We start from the raw sequence: 18,553 nt of genomic DNA, 5'->3' as shown, positions 1-18,553 counted from the left end.
AAAAAAAAAAAAAAAAAATATATATATATATATATATACATATATATATATATTTATTTATGAGGGTTGCTGCTGTAAAGCTCTCTCTCAAATACCTTGGCATTAGTGATGGGGAGCTCATTCCCTCTCACTGTAGTCTATCTTCAGACTATTTCCTTACACACAGGGGACATCACTGCCCTACTGCCCTACAACTCCTCTAACGCTCTGGAGAGCACAGCTAGTATTCACCATGATACTGTCAAGAGTCTTGAAGTTCGGAAACCAGCCCCCGTAGTCTTATCTTCTCTCAAGTTCAAGCTCTCATTGTCTCCCCTTAAAGGATGTATATTTGGAGCACCTGTCCTGCCCTTGCTCCAAAGCTCAAATTTGCCAAATATCCCTGAAAATGCTTGGCTCTGAGCTGGGCGTGGAACCATCCCTTCCCTTCATCTGGAATCTCCACCTCTATGAATGCAGCCAAATACTGGTCTGTGCTGCTCTGTGACTTCAGGCAATTCTGCCCCGTGATGACCCGAGTGTGAGCCTGCCTGCTGCCTTCCTGGAGGCTACGGGAAGGACACGGCAATCCCAGAGCTCAACCCCCCCCCGGCCCCCCTGCCCCAAGAGGGGAGTTCCCTCCAGCGCACCTGGGCAGTGAAGCCGCTGTAGAAAGCGAACCAGATCTGGACCATGATGCTGGCCAGCGTCTTGTAGATAAAGTAGCGCAGGAACTCGCAGGCGCGCGTGTAGGACCAACGGCCGTGCACCAGCAGCCGCCGCCGCAGGAAGCAGAACTGGGCCAGCACATAGTCGCTGTTCTGCGCCGCCTGCATGCTCTCCTGACCCGCCAGCCCCATGCCGATGTCCGCAGCTGCAGGGGTACACGCAGCCTGTCGGCCCCGGGCCCCTCAGTTACCACCCCCGCCTGCTGCCGGCCGCCGGCCTCCCCGCGCGCTGCTGCCCACCACCCACGACCCGCCACACCAGGGACAGGCGTCTGGCCTGCAGGAAGTCCGCCCTCTCCTCTCTGGGCTCCTGCCAGGGCTCCTCCTCTTCCAAGCTCACGTTCTGGACCAGGGCCCGGGGCTCCGTGCGCAGGGACAGCAGCAGCTGGTCCTGGCCCGCGGGGGACAAGGGGCGCGTCACTCAGCTGCACCGCTGCCCTCCAGGAACGCCCTGACTGGGCCCTCCTCCCGGCTGGACCTGACTGCGTGCTTCCCTTGCTCTCGCCCTGCTGAGAACCATCTCTCGGTGTGATGCTTCAGGCCCTTCGCCTTGGCTGGTCCAACACCACATCTGGGGGCCTTTTGGTGGAGGCCGTCCCCAGCCCCCTCCCAGGTACCAGGGCCCCGCTGCCCACCCTGAGCTGACACTGACCAGGAACTCCCCGTTAATGACCAAGGCCATTTTGACCTGCAGGGGGAGCTGTTTGTTCAGGTGGCCCTTCTTGCCACCCTGCAGGCTATTGTTGCTCTCCCAGTAGACCTCCAGGATCCGCCTGCAGGGGTCCAGCAGGGGCTCAGCCACACCAGCTGCACAGGCTTCCGTGCACCCACTCCCCAGCTGTGCCTTGGTTTCCCCCTCTGGGAGCCCCACCAGGCAGAGGCTGAGGGCATTCTGCAGACCCCAGAGCCATGCCTGGGCCATGGGTGGTGCCCTGCCCCAACCCTGACCCCCCCAACACAGGCTCATGCACCCAACCACCCAACCCCCACGTCTTACACAATCTCCTTCTCCTCCAGAATGATCATGTTTTCCGAGAGCAGCTGGCAGGCAAAGCCGATGTTCACTGCTGTCTCTGCAAACCAGCCCAGCTCAGCCCCTCCACGGCCCCCTGCCTGGCGGCCATGCCCACTCTGCCCATCACAGCAGCATGCCCCTCTCCCTGGCCACAGCAATTGGTTTGGAGGAGGGCATGTGACCAGGCCAGCCAATGAGAGTCAGCCCTGAGACTTTGGCTGCAGCTCTGAGCAGAGGGGCTGCATTCCACTCGCCTGGCTCGATCTGGGCTGCCGGTGCGAGGTGGGTCTGAGGCCAGGGCCAAGGGATCGTTAGACATATCGTGCTTAGGGCCCCAAGGCACTTCCAGGAACCCACAAAAATGAATTGTTTAAAAAAATAAAGAAGAGGGAAAAAAATGAATATAAAAATGCAGCCTGGATATTTGTCTTTATTCCAGCACAGCTGTTAAACGTCATTCTAAATATTTTGTGTGTACGTGCCTCCTGCCCGCAGAAGTTCTAATGCAGCCCTGCAGGCACCCATGCCCAGTGGGGCCCCGGAGAAGCCTCAGTGGAGTGGAGTCATGGCTCCACGGCCACAAGACCTGAGGTTCCATTCCAGCTTGGCTCCTGGGTGGTTGAGCAACCGCGGCAGGTGCCCATGCTCTCTGAGCCCCGCTGGGTCATCTATGAGGCAGGGGTAATGAGGGCCCCACTGCATGGCGCTGCCAGGGGGCCAAACCCCAAGGAGACGCTGAGCATGGCACGGGCCCGCCCGAGGGAGGCGCCCAGGGGACCCCAGTCCATTGTTCCCAGTCCTCCCTTCCCAGGGACAAGGTGGAGGGCAATGCTGAACTCAGACAAGAGGGATAGGCCAGGACTTCCCTGGCGGTCCAGTGGTTAAGACTTCGCCTTCCAATGCAGGGAGTGCAGGTTTGATCCCTGGTCTGGGAGCTAAGATCCCACATGCCTTGTGGCCAAAAAACCAACATATAAAACAGAAGGAATATTGTAACAAGTTCAATAAAGACTTTAAGAATGGTCCACATCAAAAATAAATCTTAAAAAAAAAAAAGAGGGATGGGCCAACGGTGGTGCCCAGGCAGGGGTGAGCTCTCCCCGAGCCTCCCTTCTCCCCACATTGGGGGTGGCCACCCTGGGACCCACCTTGCTTGTCCCCTGTGGGAACCCACACTTTGATGTTCCCCTGCTTGAGACACTTGATGGTGTCCAGGACACCGTCCTGGAGCCTGTCCTCGATGGCTGTGGCTCCCAGCAGCTGGGGGTGGGCGTGGGGACAGCCTGAGCAGGGAGCCAGCTCCCTGGTGGGGCTGAGGGGCTGGAGCTGGGGTGCGGGCGCCCCTCCCCCTGAGCTCCACCCACCTGGAGGTTCTGCTCCATCTCCTCGTACAGCGGATGCAGGGCATGGGCATGGTTCTGCAGCAGGATGCTGGCTTCCTGGTGCCGCTGGCGCCACTCTTCGTACATGTCTTCGTCCACCTCCTTGCAGGCCATGCACAGTGTCCGCAGGGTCTGCTCGGCGAAGGACTGGGCCCCGGGTGGGCAGGCGGTGCTGGCACCCCCGCCAACCCCTGCCCCCTCACCCGGGCACCCCTCCAGCCCTCTCCCTCTGCCTGGGGTCACCCAACCTACCCGCCACCCACAGTCTGTCTTCCCGGGCAGGGGGAGCTGGGACCACATGCCGCCCTGCTCCACACCCGCTGTGTCTCAGCCCGCCCCTCGCCCCCACCCTGATGCCCAGCTCTGTTTTGCCCCCAGACCTCACAGGCAAATTCTAACTATTCCGCAAGACACTCGGTGCAGCCCTGCCAGAACCCTCCGCTGTCAGGGCTCCCCCAGCCCCAGACCCCTCCCTCTGCCTCATTTTTCAAGGAGCTGAGGCCTCTGGGTGGAACTGTAAGGATCCTGGGGACCTTGTCTCCAGACCCCGGGGAAGACCCAGAGCTCGCTCGCCCCAGGGGGGCCCATCGTGGCTCCTTCCTTCCCTCCTACGCCCCAACCCTCCCCCAGGCTTTTCGCCTGTTGCCCGGGGTCTTGCTTCTGTTCCTGACTGGAGGTGGGCTTGAGAGGCTGAGCTTGGACAGGTCAGGAGCTCCAGACAGGCCTGTGCTCCTCTCGTGCCTCAGTTTCCCCATCCACTCCATAGGCGGTTAAGCCAAGCCGCCTTGCCAAGCTCCTGGGCTCTGAGTCATGGTTCTGACTGCACTTCCTCAGTTGTGGGTCACAGACCAGCTGCCTGCTCCCCACCGCCCACCTGCTTCCCAGCAGAGGTAGAACAGGGCAGTCTGGGAGGCCCCCGTGTGGAGGGACACAGGATATTTCTTTCCCCAAACAGCCCCACTGGCCCCTGTGCTGGGTGAGGCTGGGGACCTGCAGGGTCAGGGCTGGGCCAGCACGGCAGGACAGCCCCATGTCAGAGTCGGGGCGGGAACAGCTCCCTGGAGGTGGGGACCTATGGCTGAGCCTTGAGGACCAAAGGATGGTGACTGAGCGCCAGAGTGGAGGAAGGCATTCCTAGCAGAGGGAATAGCGTGTGCAAAGGTCCTGAGGCAACACCTGAGCATGGAGGAAACTGCAAGCCAGAAATTGGGGTTCTCGGGAACCCCTCGAGGTCAAGGAGGGACCAGGATAGACAGGACAGCAGAACACAGAAAGACAGCCTGGAAAGTTGGGCCAAGGTGTTTGGGCTTCACCCACGGAGACAAAAGTTTTGGGGCAGAGAGGGCTAAGCATGTCCTGGAAACTAGGCCTGGCTGGGATAGGGCGGTAGCAACCAGAACAAAAGCCCAACCACAGGGTGTCCTTGCGTGACTGAGAAAAAGGTATTCCCTTTGGACAGGTGCAGCTTGGAGTTTGGCTCCCTCTCAAGCCTCTGTGTGTGTGTGTGTGTGTGTGTGTGTGTGTGTGCTGGGCAGAACAGTGCACAACCTGATCAACTGTACATGGCCGCCCTGGGTACCTGAGGCCATTTCTCTGCACACTCTCCTCTCCTGCCCTTCTCCTCCTGTCCCTGTGCCCTTGAACCTGCCCCTCCACCCTCCCTTCCCACAGGGACTCACGGCCAAGGCCTCTTCCATGGTCCACTCCATCAGGCCTTTCTTCTGCAGGTGCTCATAGATGATCATGTCAGCCCTTTTGGTGTAGAGGTAGATGGAGCCCTCGGGGTTGCGGACTGTGGAGGAAGAGGCCTGGCTGCCCACACACGCTCCCCTCCCCACCTGCCCCCACCCCACCTGGAGCCACAGGGGCTCACCCAGCACCGACATCCGCTTGCACACGCTGTTGAAGTCCATCATGGCCAGGACCTGGTACACCCACTCCTCTCCCAGATCCATCACAGTGACGCTGTCCTGTGTGTGCACCAGGAACACGTAGCCAAAATTCCGAGCCGCCATGACCAGCACCTCCTCGTCTGGGGAAGCTGCCTGGTACGACAGCTGGTCTGGGCCGGGAGGGGGGTGGGGTGGAGGAGGGGGAGGGGGCTGAGAGCCTGCCCTCAGTCAGGGACCCACCACCCACCCATCTGTGCGGCCTTAGCACGGGGAGGAAACGGACACAGGAGGTGCCCGTCAGGTATTTGCGGGATGACGGTCTCTTGCGCCGGCACCACCTCTAATCTTGGCTCCCAATCTCCATGACCTCCTCCTCCCCATGCGATGACAGGCCTGGGCACCCTCTGCGGAAGAGGTTGGGGCTCGGGCCAGGGGCCTGCGCACCCTCTAAGCCGGCTGAGAGGGCCCCGGGAGTTGGGCGGGAGAGTCAGGAGCCCAGGGCAGAGGCAGCCTAGGGGCAGGCTCACTGTTCGTTCTTCTCCTGCACCATCACCGTGTGGCAGATAGCCAGCACGTGCCAGAACTCGCGCACCCTCCGGTCCTGGTTGGCCCGCACGGCCTGCAGGAGCTCCGCGTTGCGGAACCACCATGTGGTTTAATGACAGTCACCTCCCGCACTCCCTGGGCCACCTGAAGACAGGTGTTAGGGCCACTGCTGGGTCCCCAGTACCCAGAATAGGACCTGCATACAGTAGGTGTTCAATACAAGTTTATCGGATCAACGGATAAAAGCAGAGTGTCTCATTTCACTCAGAACAGAACGAGAAACTGGGTGCGGCTGGGGTGCTCTGGAAACTGCCCATCCCTCACCCATCTCCACCCATGACCGGCCTGATGCCAGGAAGTGACCCGGCGGGTCCCAAGAACCTAATCCTTCCTCCTGGCCCTCTGGGATCAGCTCAGCCTGCTGGGGCCAAAGGGGTCAGGAGGCCGCCTTAGACCTGGAGGGGCCACCCATGCACCCTCAGCATCCAACATATATTGAGCGCCTCCTGTGTGCCAGGCCCTGGCTGGGCAGTGGGGACCCAGCCATGAGGGTGCTCCCAGTGTGAGGGGGGCCGGACACTGACTCACCAGCCACACAGACAAACACGGGGTAGGACCACCCTGGGTCTACAGAGCCACGTGGGAAGGTGGGAAGGGAGGGCTTCCTGGAGGAGGTGGCTCGAGCAGGTAGAAGGAGTGGAGTGGGCACGGCACTGACCCCTGGGGCTGCCCCACCCACCCCACCTGGAGGATGATGATAAGGAAGTAGAGGCTGGACATGCGGTGGAACTGCTCATACAGGTTCAAGGGCAGGAAGGAGAAGACATTGTACTTGGCCATGTGGATGACGTTCCTCTGGGACGAGAGCCGGCAGCCGGCATGGGGGCGCCGCCCAGGAGGGCCCGGGTTCCTACCCAGCCCCATCCGCCTCCCCCTTCCCTCCGGCCATGACCAGCGCGGGTGCGGACCCAGTGAGCCGAGCTGTGACCCCAGGACTCCCCGCGTGAGATGCAGGCCGGGGGTTTCAGGTAGAGCCCAATGGACATGCTGTACCGTGAAGGTTGCCTAGTAACTTATTTAGGGCGGAGGAGACACGCGAAGCGCCAGCACCGGACCCCACAACTTGGCGAGGGCGGTGCTACAGTCCTCAGGACTAAGTGGACTGACCCAGCATGCAGAGCTTGGGTGGCAGGTCCCGAAGGCCCACGGGGGTTGGGCCTGCCCACCTTGTACTTCTTCCTCTGCCAGCACAGGAAGACCTTCTCCTTGAACTGGTTGTTGTAGGACCGGTTGTTGGCTTGCACCTCCCAGGTGAACTCTGAGGCCCGAGAGGACAAACACGGGCTAATGACACCCCGGAGGAGGGCTAAGGGGCCCCCCGGGGATCCAGCCGGTAAACAGATGAGGGCCCACGCGGCCCCTGCACAACAGTAGGCACTCGGGGAGCCCAGGTGGATCTGAGCATCCAGCTCCCCTTGAGCCAATCCCTAGGCCCTGGGAGACCCACTCACGCACATTCCTTCTACAGAGGGGTAAACTGAGGCCCAGGGACGGGCGCCGAGGTGTCCGAGGCTCCACTCCCTGCCCAGACAGTTCTGGGCTCACAGGCCCACAAATCCTGAGTCCACCTTTCAGTGACAGGATTTTGAACTCTTTGTAACCCACTGAGAACCGCGTGCTTGGCCTCCCGTCTCCCCACTTCAGTCACTGCACTCTAACGCCCCTTGTCGGGGTCCCCCTGGCACCCCCTCACTCTACCCCCAGCCCTGCGCCCGCGCTTGGCCAGACATGCACCCGAGTTCTTCTCCTCCTCAAGGTCTTCTCGGTACACGAGGCTGCCCATGCTGGTGGGGCTGTCGAGAAGAGGGGTCTGAGGTCACACTGGCAGCCGGACAGTGCCCACCACTCCACCTTCTTTGAAATGTCACCTCCCACGTCCATCTGCTGTCCCCTCCCCAGGCTCTGGAGGTCCAGTCACCAGCTGTGAGTCCTTCCCCGTTACAGCCGGTCGGTCGGCCGCTGCTCCCCACCCCTATGGCCCCCCATGGCCCCCCATGGTCGTCCCCCATCACCTCTCCGGGGCCGATCGCACCCACATCCTCCCGGGCCCCCCTGCTGCCCCTCCAGCCCCAATCCCCACACGGCACACGACGCCCAGCCTGGTCAGGTGCTCAGTCAATGTTTGTTGACAGACTAAATGGGGCCCCAGGGCTCTCCATCATGTCTCGAAGTGTGTTTGAGGACCAAGGGGCTGAGAGGTCTGAGTGTGGTGTTGGGGCAGGGACTGCCAGCCCTCCACAGAGCCCGGAGCCTTCCCACCAGCTAGTTCATGGTTACTCCTAGTCCTTCCGTGCCCTTGGCAGCTCCCCAAATGACTCCCACCCCCAGCACTCAGCAGCTCCCTACTCCCCACGCCCTGGCCCCGCTGTTCCCTCTGCCGGGAGCACCATTCCTGCTCGCATGGCCGGAGCTTTCTCACCCTTCGGCTCTCAGCCCCTACTTCTCCTACTGCCCAGCCTTGTTCTGGCGCCTCCTCTGGGCTTCCCCTCTGCCTGCGGGATCCCCCATCCCATTTCTGATCACCCTCTCTCCTCTGCTTCTTCCCCTGTCTGGGCTGCCTGATGAAATTGGAACCTCCCAGGGCAGGGACTGCTGGCGTCTGGGTCACTGGTCCCGGGGGCCCCCGGGGGGCGGGGAAGGGCCTGGCTCAGGGCCAGATCTGATGCTCCTGGGGGCCCGAGCAAGGCCAGTGCCCATTCACCAGATGAGGAAAAGTGAGGCTCATCCCGTGGGGCCACAGCCGGGATGAGCTCTGGCCCCACCGGAGCCAGAGCCGGGGGAAACCCGGCCGGGGCTAGACGAATGCTGTGGGCCAGAATCCAATCAAAGCGTATCAGGGGGCAGGGACACGCCCTCCTCCCTCGCATTCTCAGCTCACCGGAACGCCCACTACCCCCCCCCCGGGAAGCCCTGAGCATTCCCGCAGCGAAGGGGCTCAGGGTTCGACGCCCAGCCCCCTGGGAAATGCACCTGGATATCCGGGCCCACACGACACAGGGCGCTCCGGCGCCCGTCCGGGCCTTGGCCCACGCGAACCTCTAGGGGGCGCCCCCGCCGCCGCGGCTGCGTCCTCCCGCCCTCAGGCCGGGCGGAGTCCAGAGAGGGTGCGCGGGCTCCCGGGGACGCACAGCTGCGGGAGCGCCGCCGCTCACCTGCGCGGGCGGGGCGGGCGGGGACGGGCTTCCTGGGGCGGTCCGCAGGCGTCCAGGGCGACGGACGTGGTGGAGCTGTTAGCCCGGTGCCAACGGGCCTGAAACGGGCCTGAAACGGGCGGCGCGGGCGCGGGGCGGAAGGTTGGGGCCTAGGGGCGGGGCCGGGCAGAATGCAGGGGGCCGAGGGCGGGGCCAGGGTGGAAGGTGGGGCCGGGGTAGAGGGGGCGGGGCGGGACCCCAGGCGTGGGGCCAAGACAGAAGGCGGGGCGGGACAGAGGCGGGGCCGAGCTAGGCCTTGCCTAACAGGGCCAAAAGGGGCGGGGCCTAAGGCGGGACCGAGCGTGACCTCGAGGAGCTGGGGCGGGATGGAGTCTTAATCTGGGCCTAGGAATTAAGGGGCCAGTCGCTGGCGGGGGTGGGCTGGACCCGGCTGAAGCTGGGCGGGGCCGGGTGTGTGTGCGGGGTAGAGGCTAGGGGCGGAGAAAGGACGGAGAGGTAATCGCAGGTATGCGGGGCGTGAGTCTGAGCTGTGTGCGCGTTCCAGTTCAGCGAGCATGTCGTACGCGCAGGTACAGTGTTGGGCTTCGGGCTGGGGGAGGCTGTTAGAACCAGAGATCATCCCGCCAGGAAGAAGCCCACAGGGTTCTAGCCCGGTGTGTGTCTACCCAGCACGCGGCCGGGACTCCGGGGGCCTTCCTGGAGGTGGTGACGGGTGGGAGACAGCGATGAGGCTGGGCCAGCGTCCAGGCCGGAGATGGGGGACTTGAGCCAGGGCGGGGAAGGTGTGTGGGAGGCGCTACTGAAGGTAGGGTCCTCCTAGGAGAGTCAAACTTGGGGGTTCAGGGGAGGTGATTAAGCTCTGTTTTTCATATTCTTTTAGGAACCCTATGAAGCGCAGAAAGTAGGAAGGTACTGGACACCTCCACCACCCTTTCTCCCCAGCCTCGGGGTTGCTCTCTCCCTCTGGCCCAGCCGCCACCCAACAGACCGAGGGTGCCTGTCTGACTGTGCCCTGCCTGGGGCACGGGCATCCCCTCTGAGCTGATGTTGGGTGAAGGAATGAATGATGGGGGTGGTGACAGCACCCAGGAGCTGACCGCCCCCATCAGAGCAGCAGCCTCCCACTCCCATTTCTTGGGAAGACCTGCACACCCAGCGGCCTCTGGGGGATGCCAGGTAAACCTCTCCTTTCCTTCATTCACTGGAGAAACGTTCATCCAGCCCTACCCAGCGGTTACAGAGAAAGACACTGCGGGGAGGGTCTTGGACAAACTGCTCTAACAGCCTTTAGGAGACACCTCACCCGGTGGGCGCCTGTGAGGAGGGGGTCGGGATCGGTTCTCCCCCCTGGGACGGTGACAGAAGGGAGAGGAGTTTCCCAAGCAGCGAGTTTGCAAAGGCTCTTTGGCCTCCAAGAGGCAGCAGTTTTGGCAAGCTGAAAGCTTGCACCCCCCCAACCGCCCCCCCCAACCGGGAGCTCCTCCCCCAACTGCCCAAGGCCTCCCTGGGGCACTCATGCTCTGGGGAGGGGGACAGACCACACAGAAACGGGGCTCCTGGGATGCTGCCTGCATCCTTTCTTTAGAAGAACACTCCTTGTTCACAGAGGGTGGGGGAAAGTCAACTGGTCACAAGAACAGCCCCGGAGGGACACGATGGTGGCAGAGGCCTGACTTCACCAAGAACCCTCCCCTCAGGGCCCCTGTGGACAGAGAATGTTGCTCACCATCAAGCCTTCTGCCACTGCAGCGCCACCCCCCTTCCCCACAGTGGTGCGCCGTGAGGGGATTCAGGATGGAGAATAACCAGATACTGGCCCTGGACAGCTGAAGTGCATATCAAAGGAATGATTTCAGTGAGCCCAGACAGCATCTAGCATCTTCCCATACACAGAAAAGCACTGCAATCATTAACTAGAGATGTCAGCTTTTTGTGATTAGCAGGAACCTCTTGATGTTTGACTCTATGGGTTTTTTTTCACAAAAACTCCGAGGAACAGTTCCTCAGAGCTATATGAGAGGCAACGTCTTGGGCTACAGTCCTCAGTAAGTTCCTGGAATAAAACATAACTCACAGCTTTCAGGTCTTGTATTTTTCAGTCGACGCCCCCTGGGAACTCTGCAGCCCTGGCTGCTGTGTCCTCAGATGGGAGCCTGCCCTCTTGGCCTTTAGGAAAAGCCAGAGGAACTTCTGCGGAAGTGGAGTGGCAAGGGGGCCTCCTCCAGGCAGCCCTCCTTCCAGCATCTTCGTGCTCCTGCACAGGGACCTGGGGCCCCCCAGCATCTCCCCGACCCATGAGGCTCTTTGGGCTTCACTTTTCGCTTTACCCAGTGGCTGCCCTTCCCTTCCCAAGTTAGCTGCTCAGACAGGGAACATGCAGCGGTGGCCGGGGTCTCCCCACTCCCAGCCCCGTATGCAGGCCCCACCTCATGAGTGGGCAAGGCAACTCCAGTCCCAGGGCCTGGCCGCTGGCCCCACTGTCACGGAACCCCGAGGGGCTGGAAGCATGGGGCCCTGGTCTGCTCTGGACACTGGTCCTGGGGGCAACCCGAGCACTGGGCTGGTTTTTGTGAAGGACAGCAAGGTCCCATTCCTGATTCCCCCCGTTACGGGTGACGGTGACCTCCACTGTGTGTGTAGAGCCACACCTGGCACCAAGAACACCTCCAGACGCCATGAGCTCTAAAATCCATACAAACGTTTATTCTGCCCCTGCCTGGGGGTGGGGGAGAGGGGATGCAGGAACTGGGGCACTGCGGGCCTTTACAGACAGCCCCCCGAGGAGGGCGGGGCTCCGGCGGGAAGACAAGTGTCCAGAGGCTGATGGGCCCTGGGGCGTCCAGAAGGCAAGGCCCTGGGGGCTGATGGAGGGGCTGGCTTGGTTCCCAGAACTCCCAGGTCCTGGCGGCTGCTGGGGTGCCGGTGCTCCACTCCCAGCTCTACCCCCATCCCCCGGGAGGGAAGGCAGCACCAGGGCCTTGCTCCTCCAGGTGGGGGAAGACAACTGTGCAAGTTATCAGGTTTAAATTACAAATAATAAAAATAACAATACAAAATAAAAAGACAACTCCTGTCACAAACAAACCCTCGACAAGCCTGCCCAGCCGCCCCCCGCCCACGAGAAGGAGCAGGGGCAGGTGGTCTCGCTGCCTGGGGCACGAGCAGGGCCCGCTGGAGGTGCCGGGCGGGAGGGACCTGGCCTCGCCCGTCGAGTCAGCAGCAGTCTCCAGAGGACAGAGGTCTGGGGCAGAGAGGCAGGGACGGGCGACGGGGTGCGGCGGGGGCTCGGGGCTCCGGGGTCAGTCTCGGCGTTGGGCTCTCGTGGCCTCCGGCTTGTCCCGTTCTCTCGGTTTTCTGTGTCTTGGCGACGTGGACAGGGTTAGATCTCGAGATTTATTGCACTGTTTTGGAAGAGGCCTGGGGTAGAGAACGGGCCGGGGCGGCAGGAGAGGCGGGCGGGTGGGCGGGCGGGCAGGCGGCGGTCACCGCTTGGTCTTGGCGTCTTCGCGGATCTTCCAGATCACCAGGTGCATGCAGGCGCTGGCGTCCTCACTGGAGCTGTGCCCGTCCACTGCAGGGCAGACAAATGCGTCAGGGCAGGGAGCCCACGGCCCCCACAGCCCCCGCGGCCCGGCACTCACCATTGTCCTGGATGATCTGTCTGAGGTAGTCGGCCATGAGATTCCGCAGGGAGCGCTTGTAGGGGAGGCCCAGGCGATGCGGGAATAACACGGACGTGTCCACCACGGTGCTATGGATGACCTGTGGGCGGGCGGGTGGGCGGTCAGGGACCACAGGAGGGCTGGGGTGGCAAAGGGGGGAGGGGGACGCCGAGTGCCTGGTCCCCGACCCTACAGCTCCTGCCCTGGGCTGAGGGCAGCGGGCCCCAGACAGCCCCACCCACCCTCTGAGGACCCTCAGGGAGCCGAAGACGAGGCAGGCGGGTACCTTCAAGGCCAGCAGGTCGCTCTCCAGGCTGTGGCCGATGAGGATGGTGTCTGAACTGAACATGCTCAGCAAGACGGCCTGGACGTCCCGCAGCGAGATGCTTGTGTCCGTGAGGTCGGCCTCAGTCACCCCTGAAAACCTGGGGCGGGAGGATGGAGGCCTTAGGGAGCTGGGGAGGGCACAGGGACCCCAACCCGGGGCTGGGCTGTGGGCAGGAAGGCTGGGCCGTGGTGGGGAATGGGGGTCCTGCCAGGGCTCCCAGCTCCTTGGTCAAGGGATCGGGGGTCAGGGTGGGAGGGGCACACCTAGTGTTATAGTCGACGATCTCATTGTCCGGCCTGACGAAGGTGTCGTACACAACCTGGAGCTCTGTGTCCACCACCGTGACGCGCGTTAGCTCCAGGCCATACGTGGTGTAAGACTGCGGGGCCAGAGGACAGGCCTCAGACGGAGCGCCCGGTGGCCCTCCCCAGCCCCGCACACCAGCGCTCCCGCCTAGGCCACCCCTGTCCCTGAACCCTGCGGGCAGAGGCTCAGCTCCCACTCTCAGATACGGAAACCAGGCCAGAGGCCTTCCGGGGCTTCTCTGCGGGTCAGAGGGGGCGTGAGCCCAGGCACCCTCCCAAAGCCAGAGCTGTGCTCATGAGGCCCACACAGCCTCCGAGAGCCAAGGTGGACCTTGTGTGCCAGGCCCTCGGGCGCAGGCAAGGCTGTGACAGGTGCTCAGCGGGCAGGTGGGCCCGGCTGCCGTTCATGCTCTTATCCCAGCACCTGCGCTGGCCCGAGGCTCTGGGTAGAGAGACCGGGTCAGCCCCGCTGGGCAGCCGGGCCGCCTCACCATCTCACAGTCGAGGGCGTAGACTCCTGGGTGTGCATCTCCTGAAAGTTCTTTCTCAAAGGTCTTCACAAACCCTTCGAGGTTTTCCTTCCGGCCGTCCTGCACGTGTTGCTGAGGGTGGGAGGGAAGGAAGGTCAGGGCGGCAGGCTCGGAAGGGCAAGGCCGGGCTCAGGGGGCTGTGCTGTGCTGGTGGCTTTCACAGACTGTCCACCTCTTCCCAAAGCCCCCAGACCAGGCAGGTAGTTCAAGGATGGGAAAAGGGCAGCTCAGAGGTCAGGACTCTGGCCAGAATGGGGGAGGGGCTTCCCAGGACGAGGAAGGGCCCAGGACACCTACCTTGGCGACCTGACAGCCGGCGGAGCCAATGGCGGCCGAGCAGCATGTGTACTGAGTCTCCCAGCCCCCTGCCACTGCAAGGGAGACGCGGTCAGCAGACCTCCTTGATGCCCTGGGCCCAAGCCTCCCGCAGGGAACTACAAATGCCAGCTGGTTTGCCTGCGCGGGGCAGGGGCTTCCCAGTGCCCTTCCCTGGAGGGGCGCCAGGCCCGACCAGGCAGTGAGGGGCCAGGACAGCTCGCAGACCCGCCGCCCTGCCCAGGCTTAGCGCAAGCCCTTCGCATTTGGTAGTGAGGACACGCCTGGCGCGGCCCCCAGGGAGGCCTGCCCACCCAGGGACGGGTCTGCGGGCGGCCAGCCGGCAGCTCCACCCCGTGTGTTCCCAGGAGAGGGAATTTGGCCACATCGGCGACAAAATGAAACAAGCAGTTGCAGGACAGGACGAACGCTTTGTTCCCACTGAGGCAGAACCGCCCACGTAGTTCCACGGGGACAGTCGTGGAAAGGATGCGTAGGGGCCTCATGAGGCGGGAGGCCTTCCTTTTATCTACCCAGGAACACTGTCACAGGAAGACCTTTGTGTTACTTTTCCCACGAAGAACAACCAACGGAAAAAAGTTACAAATGGTCAGAGCTGGCGCCAGCCCAGCCCAGCAGCCCAGCGGCCCAGCGGGGGTCTCACCTCGGTTCCGGCGGAGCCGCCCCCAGTGGTAGTAACACTCCTCGTCGCGCACGCAGCGGCCGGAGGAGGACACGAGGTACTCGGCGCCGCAGCGGCAGCAGACCCTGCAGGCGGCTGCGAGTGGGGATGGGGCAGGAGGAAGGGCGATGCGTCAGGCCAGCTGGGCCGGGCGTTCCATGTCCCCAGATGGCCCCCTCCGCCCCAAGGGCAGTGGCGCAGGAGGTACTCACAGTCCTTGGGCTTCTTCTCCTCGGCCGTGAAGATGATGGCGCCCCCTGGCTTCTCGGGGTGCGGGAAGGGGTAGCCGTTCTCCTTGAGCTGGGCCTCGGTGAGCAGGTACTCCTTGAGGCGGCTGTACAGGGCGGCCCCTGGGGACAGGGGAGAGGGGGTCAGCCCCCAGCCGGGCTGGGGCTGGACCCAGCGGCCGGGGAGGGTGGGAGAGCCTCCAGGGGCCGCACCCGGAGGAGCCAGGCTCACCTTTCAGATCCTCCACGCGGGGGCTGCTGGGACGGCTGAGCGAAAAGCTAGTCTTGGCAGCCAACTTGCCCCCCAGCACCACTTCATGGGACACCACCCTCCGGCCGCTGGGTTCTGGAAGGTGAGGGGAGGGTAAACGAGGTTCAGACCTCAGCCCTCACAAGTGCTCCTCCACCCTCCTCCAGAAGGGGACGGCCTGACCTCCTGTGATGTGCACTCTTTGGGGAGCAGCAGGCTGCCTGGCAGCCCCTCCACCGCCCCTGGACCCCCCGGGGGTCTTCACCCCTTGGAGAAGAAAGGGAAAGGACTCTACACAGGCTCTGATGGCCACCTCGGGCGCTGTGCGCAGCTGCCTGCCAGGGGAGCGGGCCGAACCGGAGAGCAGGCGGAGCAGACGGGCGCTAATGCATCCTTCGAGAGGGCTCAGGAAATGCCCCCCTGCTTTGTGCTTTGAAGAGGCCCCCATTAGCGGCGGCCCTCGGCTCACTGAGGAGGGCGGTTAACAGCGAGAGGAGGCTGTTCTGAGGGCATGGGCCCAGCGCCATCCTGACAGGAGCCTGGCAACTGGGTGGCCGGCGTGCAGAGCCTTTGTCTGACAACCTGCCGGTGGCCCGGGGAGGGCTGGGCCCCGGTCCTCTGGAGGCGACTTACTGTTGAGACCAGGCCCGGTGCCAGGGCCCAGGCCGCGCAGCTTCTTGAGGGTATTCACGGCCACGTTCAGGTAGATGTTCTTGCTGGGGCTCCGGTCGTAGGCCACCTTCTCCTCGTTGAGCGCCTGCAGGAGGAAACGGCTCAGCCCAGCCCAGCCCCGCCTCCCACCAGCCCCGCCCCACGCACCTTCTCTATGGCTTCCTGGTTAGAAGAGCAAAACTTGAGGCACTCTTCAATGAACAGGTTGAGATAGCGCTGGCGGATGACAGTGGGGACTTTGCCCCCGAACTCTTTTGGGATAACGGGCTTCTTTAAACTCTAGGGGAACAGAGACCAGCAGAGTGTGGCACGCTCCTGTCTGCACCCCGCTCAGGGTCTGCAAACTGAAACTGCTCGAAGGAGTAAGGCTACGGGTTAAATGGAAACAACAGGGGAGCAAGGAGAGGTAAGCTAAGCAGAGGGCTCACCTGTAAGGATGGACTGTGCGCCACACGCTTGGGGGCCACGGTGGCGGTAGTCTTGGACGCCATGCCCGACAACGTACGCGTCTTCAGGGGCTGGCTGCCCAGCTCGGGGCCATTGGGGGGCTGGCTGCTGCTGGCCGAGAGGGTCCTCTTGGCACCTGTAGGGGCTGGAGGGGGACGGGGGACGTGAGTACGGGAGGAGAGCACGCCCATCACTGAGCTGCAGAGCACCAGGCAGCTGCGGCCGTTCAGCACCAGCAGGACGTGCGTCTCGGGGCACAGGTGGAAGGGCCGGAGTCTGGCCTGTGGGCTGTGGAACGCCATTAGGCTCTATCAGCTTTCAGGCAAGTCCATCGAGAGGGGACGCGACGAAAACGGTGCTTCGGAGGCCGGCTCAGGCAAGGTCGCCACTGGGGTGGCCCTGCAAGTGGCGGGGGGGTGTGGGGAGCCTCTGCCACATGCTGCGGCCCCGACCCCGAGGCGCTCAAGTGTGAGGGACGAAAGGCCCTGGCTCCTGGGCAGAGGGCCTGCTCACTGTGACCGGCCAGCCTGCCCCCAGCGACCTCTGTTCTATCTCTCTCTTTGATGAGGTCACAAACCAGACAGTCTCCTGTGACCACCAGCAGGGCTGTTTCCAAGGGCCCGGAGGGTGGGTGGGGTGGCGGGAGGGCTCAGCCCCGAGGAAGGACAGAAGCAGCAAGGAGACCGAGGCACAGATACAGAGCGCGGGGCCCACACCAGGCCCAGCCTCTCGGGCCACAAAGGAGACCAGCTGCCGACCGGCCTCGGCTCTAAGAACGCACACTTTTCAGTGATGGAGGAAGGAACGCTTTTACGGTCATCTGGAGCATGAGACATTGGATGACAGGTGAGTCCCCCTGGGGCTCAGAAGAGCCGCCACCCCACCCGAGCACGTGCAGTGACAACGGTGGCAGCAGTGACAACGGTGGCAGCACTGTCCCAAGCCATCGGTGATGACCAGACAACCTGAGAGCAGGTGCAGGCTTTTGAGAGTGTGTGTCTCAGGTCCACAGCTCAGGTCAATCTCTGTTCACATCCCCAGGGCCAAACAACTGCTAAGACCCATGCCTGAGATACAGCCCCTGGCTGACAAGCCGCCTGGCTATAAGCGCTCCCTCCAGCATCCTGGGGCAGGGGGAAGGATGGGGATCTGGCCAGCTTCTCCTAAAGGAGGCTCTAGCACCCAGGGAAGCCAAGGAGGCCTGCGGAAGCCTGTATCCGCAGGACCAGCGTGTGGAGCCGTCTCCTCGGGGCTGACTCCTCAAAGGGGTCTTGGAACTAGCAGGAAGGACATCCCAGGCAGCTGTTCAGACAGTAGGGGTCCCCCTGGCCCAAGGGGGCAAATGACTGCATCTGAACGAGCCTCCAGGTGGCTGCAGAGCCCCGGCTCCTGTCCCACGTCCTCAGCCCCAGACACACCACTGAGCACCTCACGCATTGGACTGCTGAAGGGCAACCCAGCTTTCAGACAAGCCCAAGTGGGGGGAAAGTGGCCCTCAGGGTGGGAGGGGGAGGAAAACCAGCCCCCAACTCCCACCCCAGATCAGCTGGCTTGACTCAAGGGTGAAGGCCTCCAGGACCACCCCCCCATTAACACCTTACCAGGTGCAAGCCACACCTGGGTGGGAGCCCCCCACAGAGCAGGCAGCAGGGGCAGAGCGGAGTCACAGGCAGACCTCTGGGGCTGGTGGACAGACAGGGAAGGAAGGAAGACACCCCTCAGACTCCCTACGGCCCGCCCCACTGCTAACACCAAAGCCCACAGAGGCCCAGAGCCGCCGGGCGCCACAACAGGCCTGCCTCAGCCTCCCACACAGCTGGGAGACTTTTATCCCCGTTTGACATATAATCACCGAGACGCAGCCAGGCCCTGCTCAAGGCCACCACTACTAACATAAAAGGAGCCCGGCCTTGGGGTCCTCCTGCTGGACAAGAAGCACTCCCGAGACCACAACCCTGGGACCCACCTGCAGCCAGGAGGGGGTTGGGGACGTGGGCAATCCTCCTCTTCTCTCCGGGGGCTGAGATGTGCACGGAGGACTGCTTCTCGGCCAGCGGCTGGGCAGCCTGGAGCCGGCTGGCTGACTCCCTCTGTGCCTGCTGGGCCCGGCGGTAGCACACCTCCTGGGCAGTCGGGGGACGGGTAGGAGGCGCTGGGCCTCTGCTTGTGGGCTCCGCCTGGGTGACAAATTTCAAGTCCAGACTGCACATCAGAGGTACCCAGAGCAGGCCTCGCGGGGTGTCAGGAGAGGGGTAGTACTGTGGGGCGGGCGGCAGGTGCTCCAGGGCTGGGATGGGGCAGGCAACCTCAGAAGCCTCCTCCTGAGTGTGCAGGGGCCCCGGAGGGAACCAGCTCTCCCCCTCCTGAGTGTGCAGGGGTCC

General features: G+C 63.0%; 2 protein-coding genes across 3 annotated transcripts in view; both read right to left on the bottom strand.

The window, feature by feature from the left end:
* ATP8B3 (ATPase phospholipid transporting 8B3) overlaps nt 1–7,588 on the bottom strand; it is an 11,146-nt gene extending 3,558 nt beyond the window's left edge. Inside the window, 13 exon segments of the mRNA XM_029216860.1 lie at nt 630–853; nt 948–1,098; nt 1,360–1,480; nt 1,705–1,780; nt 2,871–2,982; nt 3,087–3,251; nt 4,784–4,896; nt 4,978–5,184; nt 5,534–5,615; nt 6,182–6,397; nt 6,769–6,860; nt 7,337–7,395; nt 7,545–7,588. Coding sequence (XP_029072693.1) covers nt 630–853; nt 948–1,098; nt 1,360–1,480; nt 1,705–1,780; nt 2,871–2,982; nt 3,087–3,251; nt 4,784–4,896; nt 4,978–5,184; nt 5,534–5,615; nt 6,182–6,397; nt 6,769–6,860; nt 7,337–7,395; nt 7,545–7,588 — 1,662 coding nt within the window.
* A 3,847-nt stretch (nt 7,589–11,435) lies between these two features.
* Nucleotides 11,436–18,553, bottom strand: part of REXO1 (RNA exonuclease 1 homolog) — a 20,728-nt gene continuing 13,610 nt past the window's right edge. Inside the window, exons 4-16 of one of the 2 annotated variants that reach the window (XM_029217576.1) lie at nt 18,139–18,349; nt 16,154–16,317; nt 15,873–16,004; nt 15,687–15,810; nt 15,036–15,149; nt 14,789–14,926; nt 14,559–14,672; nt 13,877–13,950; nt 13,541–13,651; nt 13,008–13,123; nt 12,703–12,841; nt 12,396–12,516; nt 11,436–12,325 (exon numbers count right to left, since the gene is read on the bottom strand). In XM_029217576.1, coding sequence (XP_029073409.1) covers nt 12,237–12,325; nt 12,396–12,516; nt 12,703–12,841; nt 13,008–13,123; nt 13,541–13,651; nt 13,877–13,950; nt 14,559–14,672; nt 14,789–14,926; nt 15,036–15,149; nt 15,687–15,810; nt 15,873–16,004; nt 16,154–16,317; nt 18,139–18,349 — 1,647 coding nt within the window. In that variant the 3' untranslated portion in view covers nt 11,436–12,236. Of the gene's footprint in view, nt 12,326–12,395; nt 12,517–12,702; nt 12,842–13,007; nt 13,124–13,540; nt 13,652–13,876; nt 14,437–14,558; nt 14,673–14,788; nt 14,927–15,035; nt 15,150–15,686; nt 15,811–15,872; nt 16,005–16,153; nt 16,318–18,138; nt 18,350–18,553 lie in introns of those variants that run through there. The other variant, XM_029217578.1, reaches the window with a different exon arrangement.

Source organism: Monodon monoceros, unplaced genomic scaffold (genome assembly GCF_005190385.1).
Source record: "Monodon monoceros isolate NGI ecotype Baffin Bay Population unplaced genomic scaffold, NGI_Narwhal_1 Super_Scaffold_12, whole genome shotgun sequence".
In the NCBI taxonomy this organism is placed as follows: domain Eukaryota; kingdom Metazoa; phylum Chordata; class Mammalia; order Artiodactyla; family Monodontidae; genus Monodon; species Monodon monoceros.
Note: the sequence above shows the minus strand (reverse complement) of the source record. Positions and strands in the feature narration are given on the sequence as shown.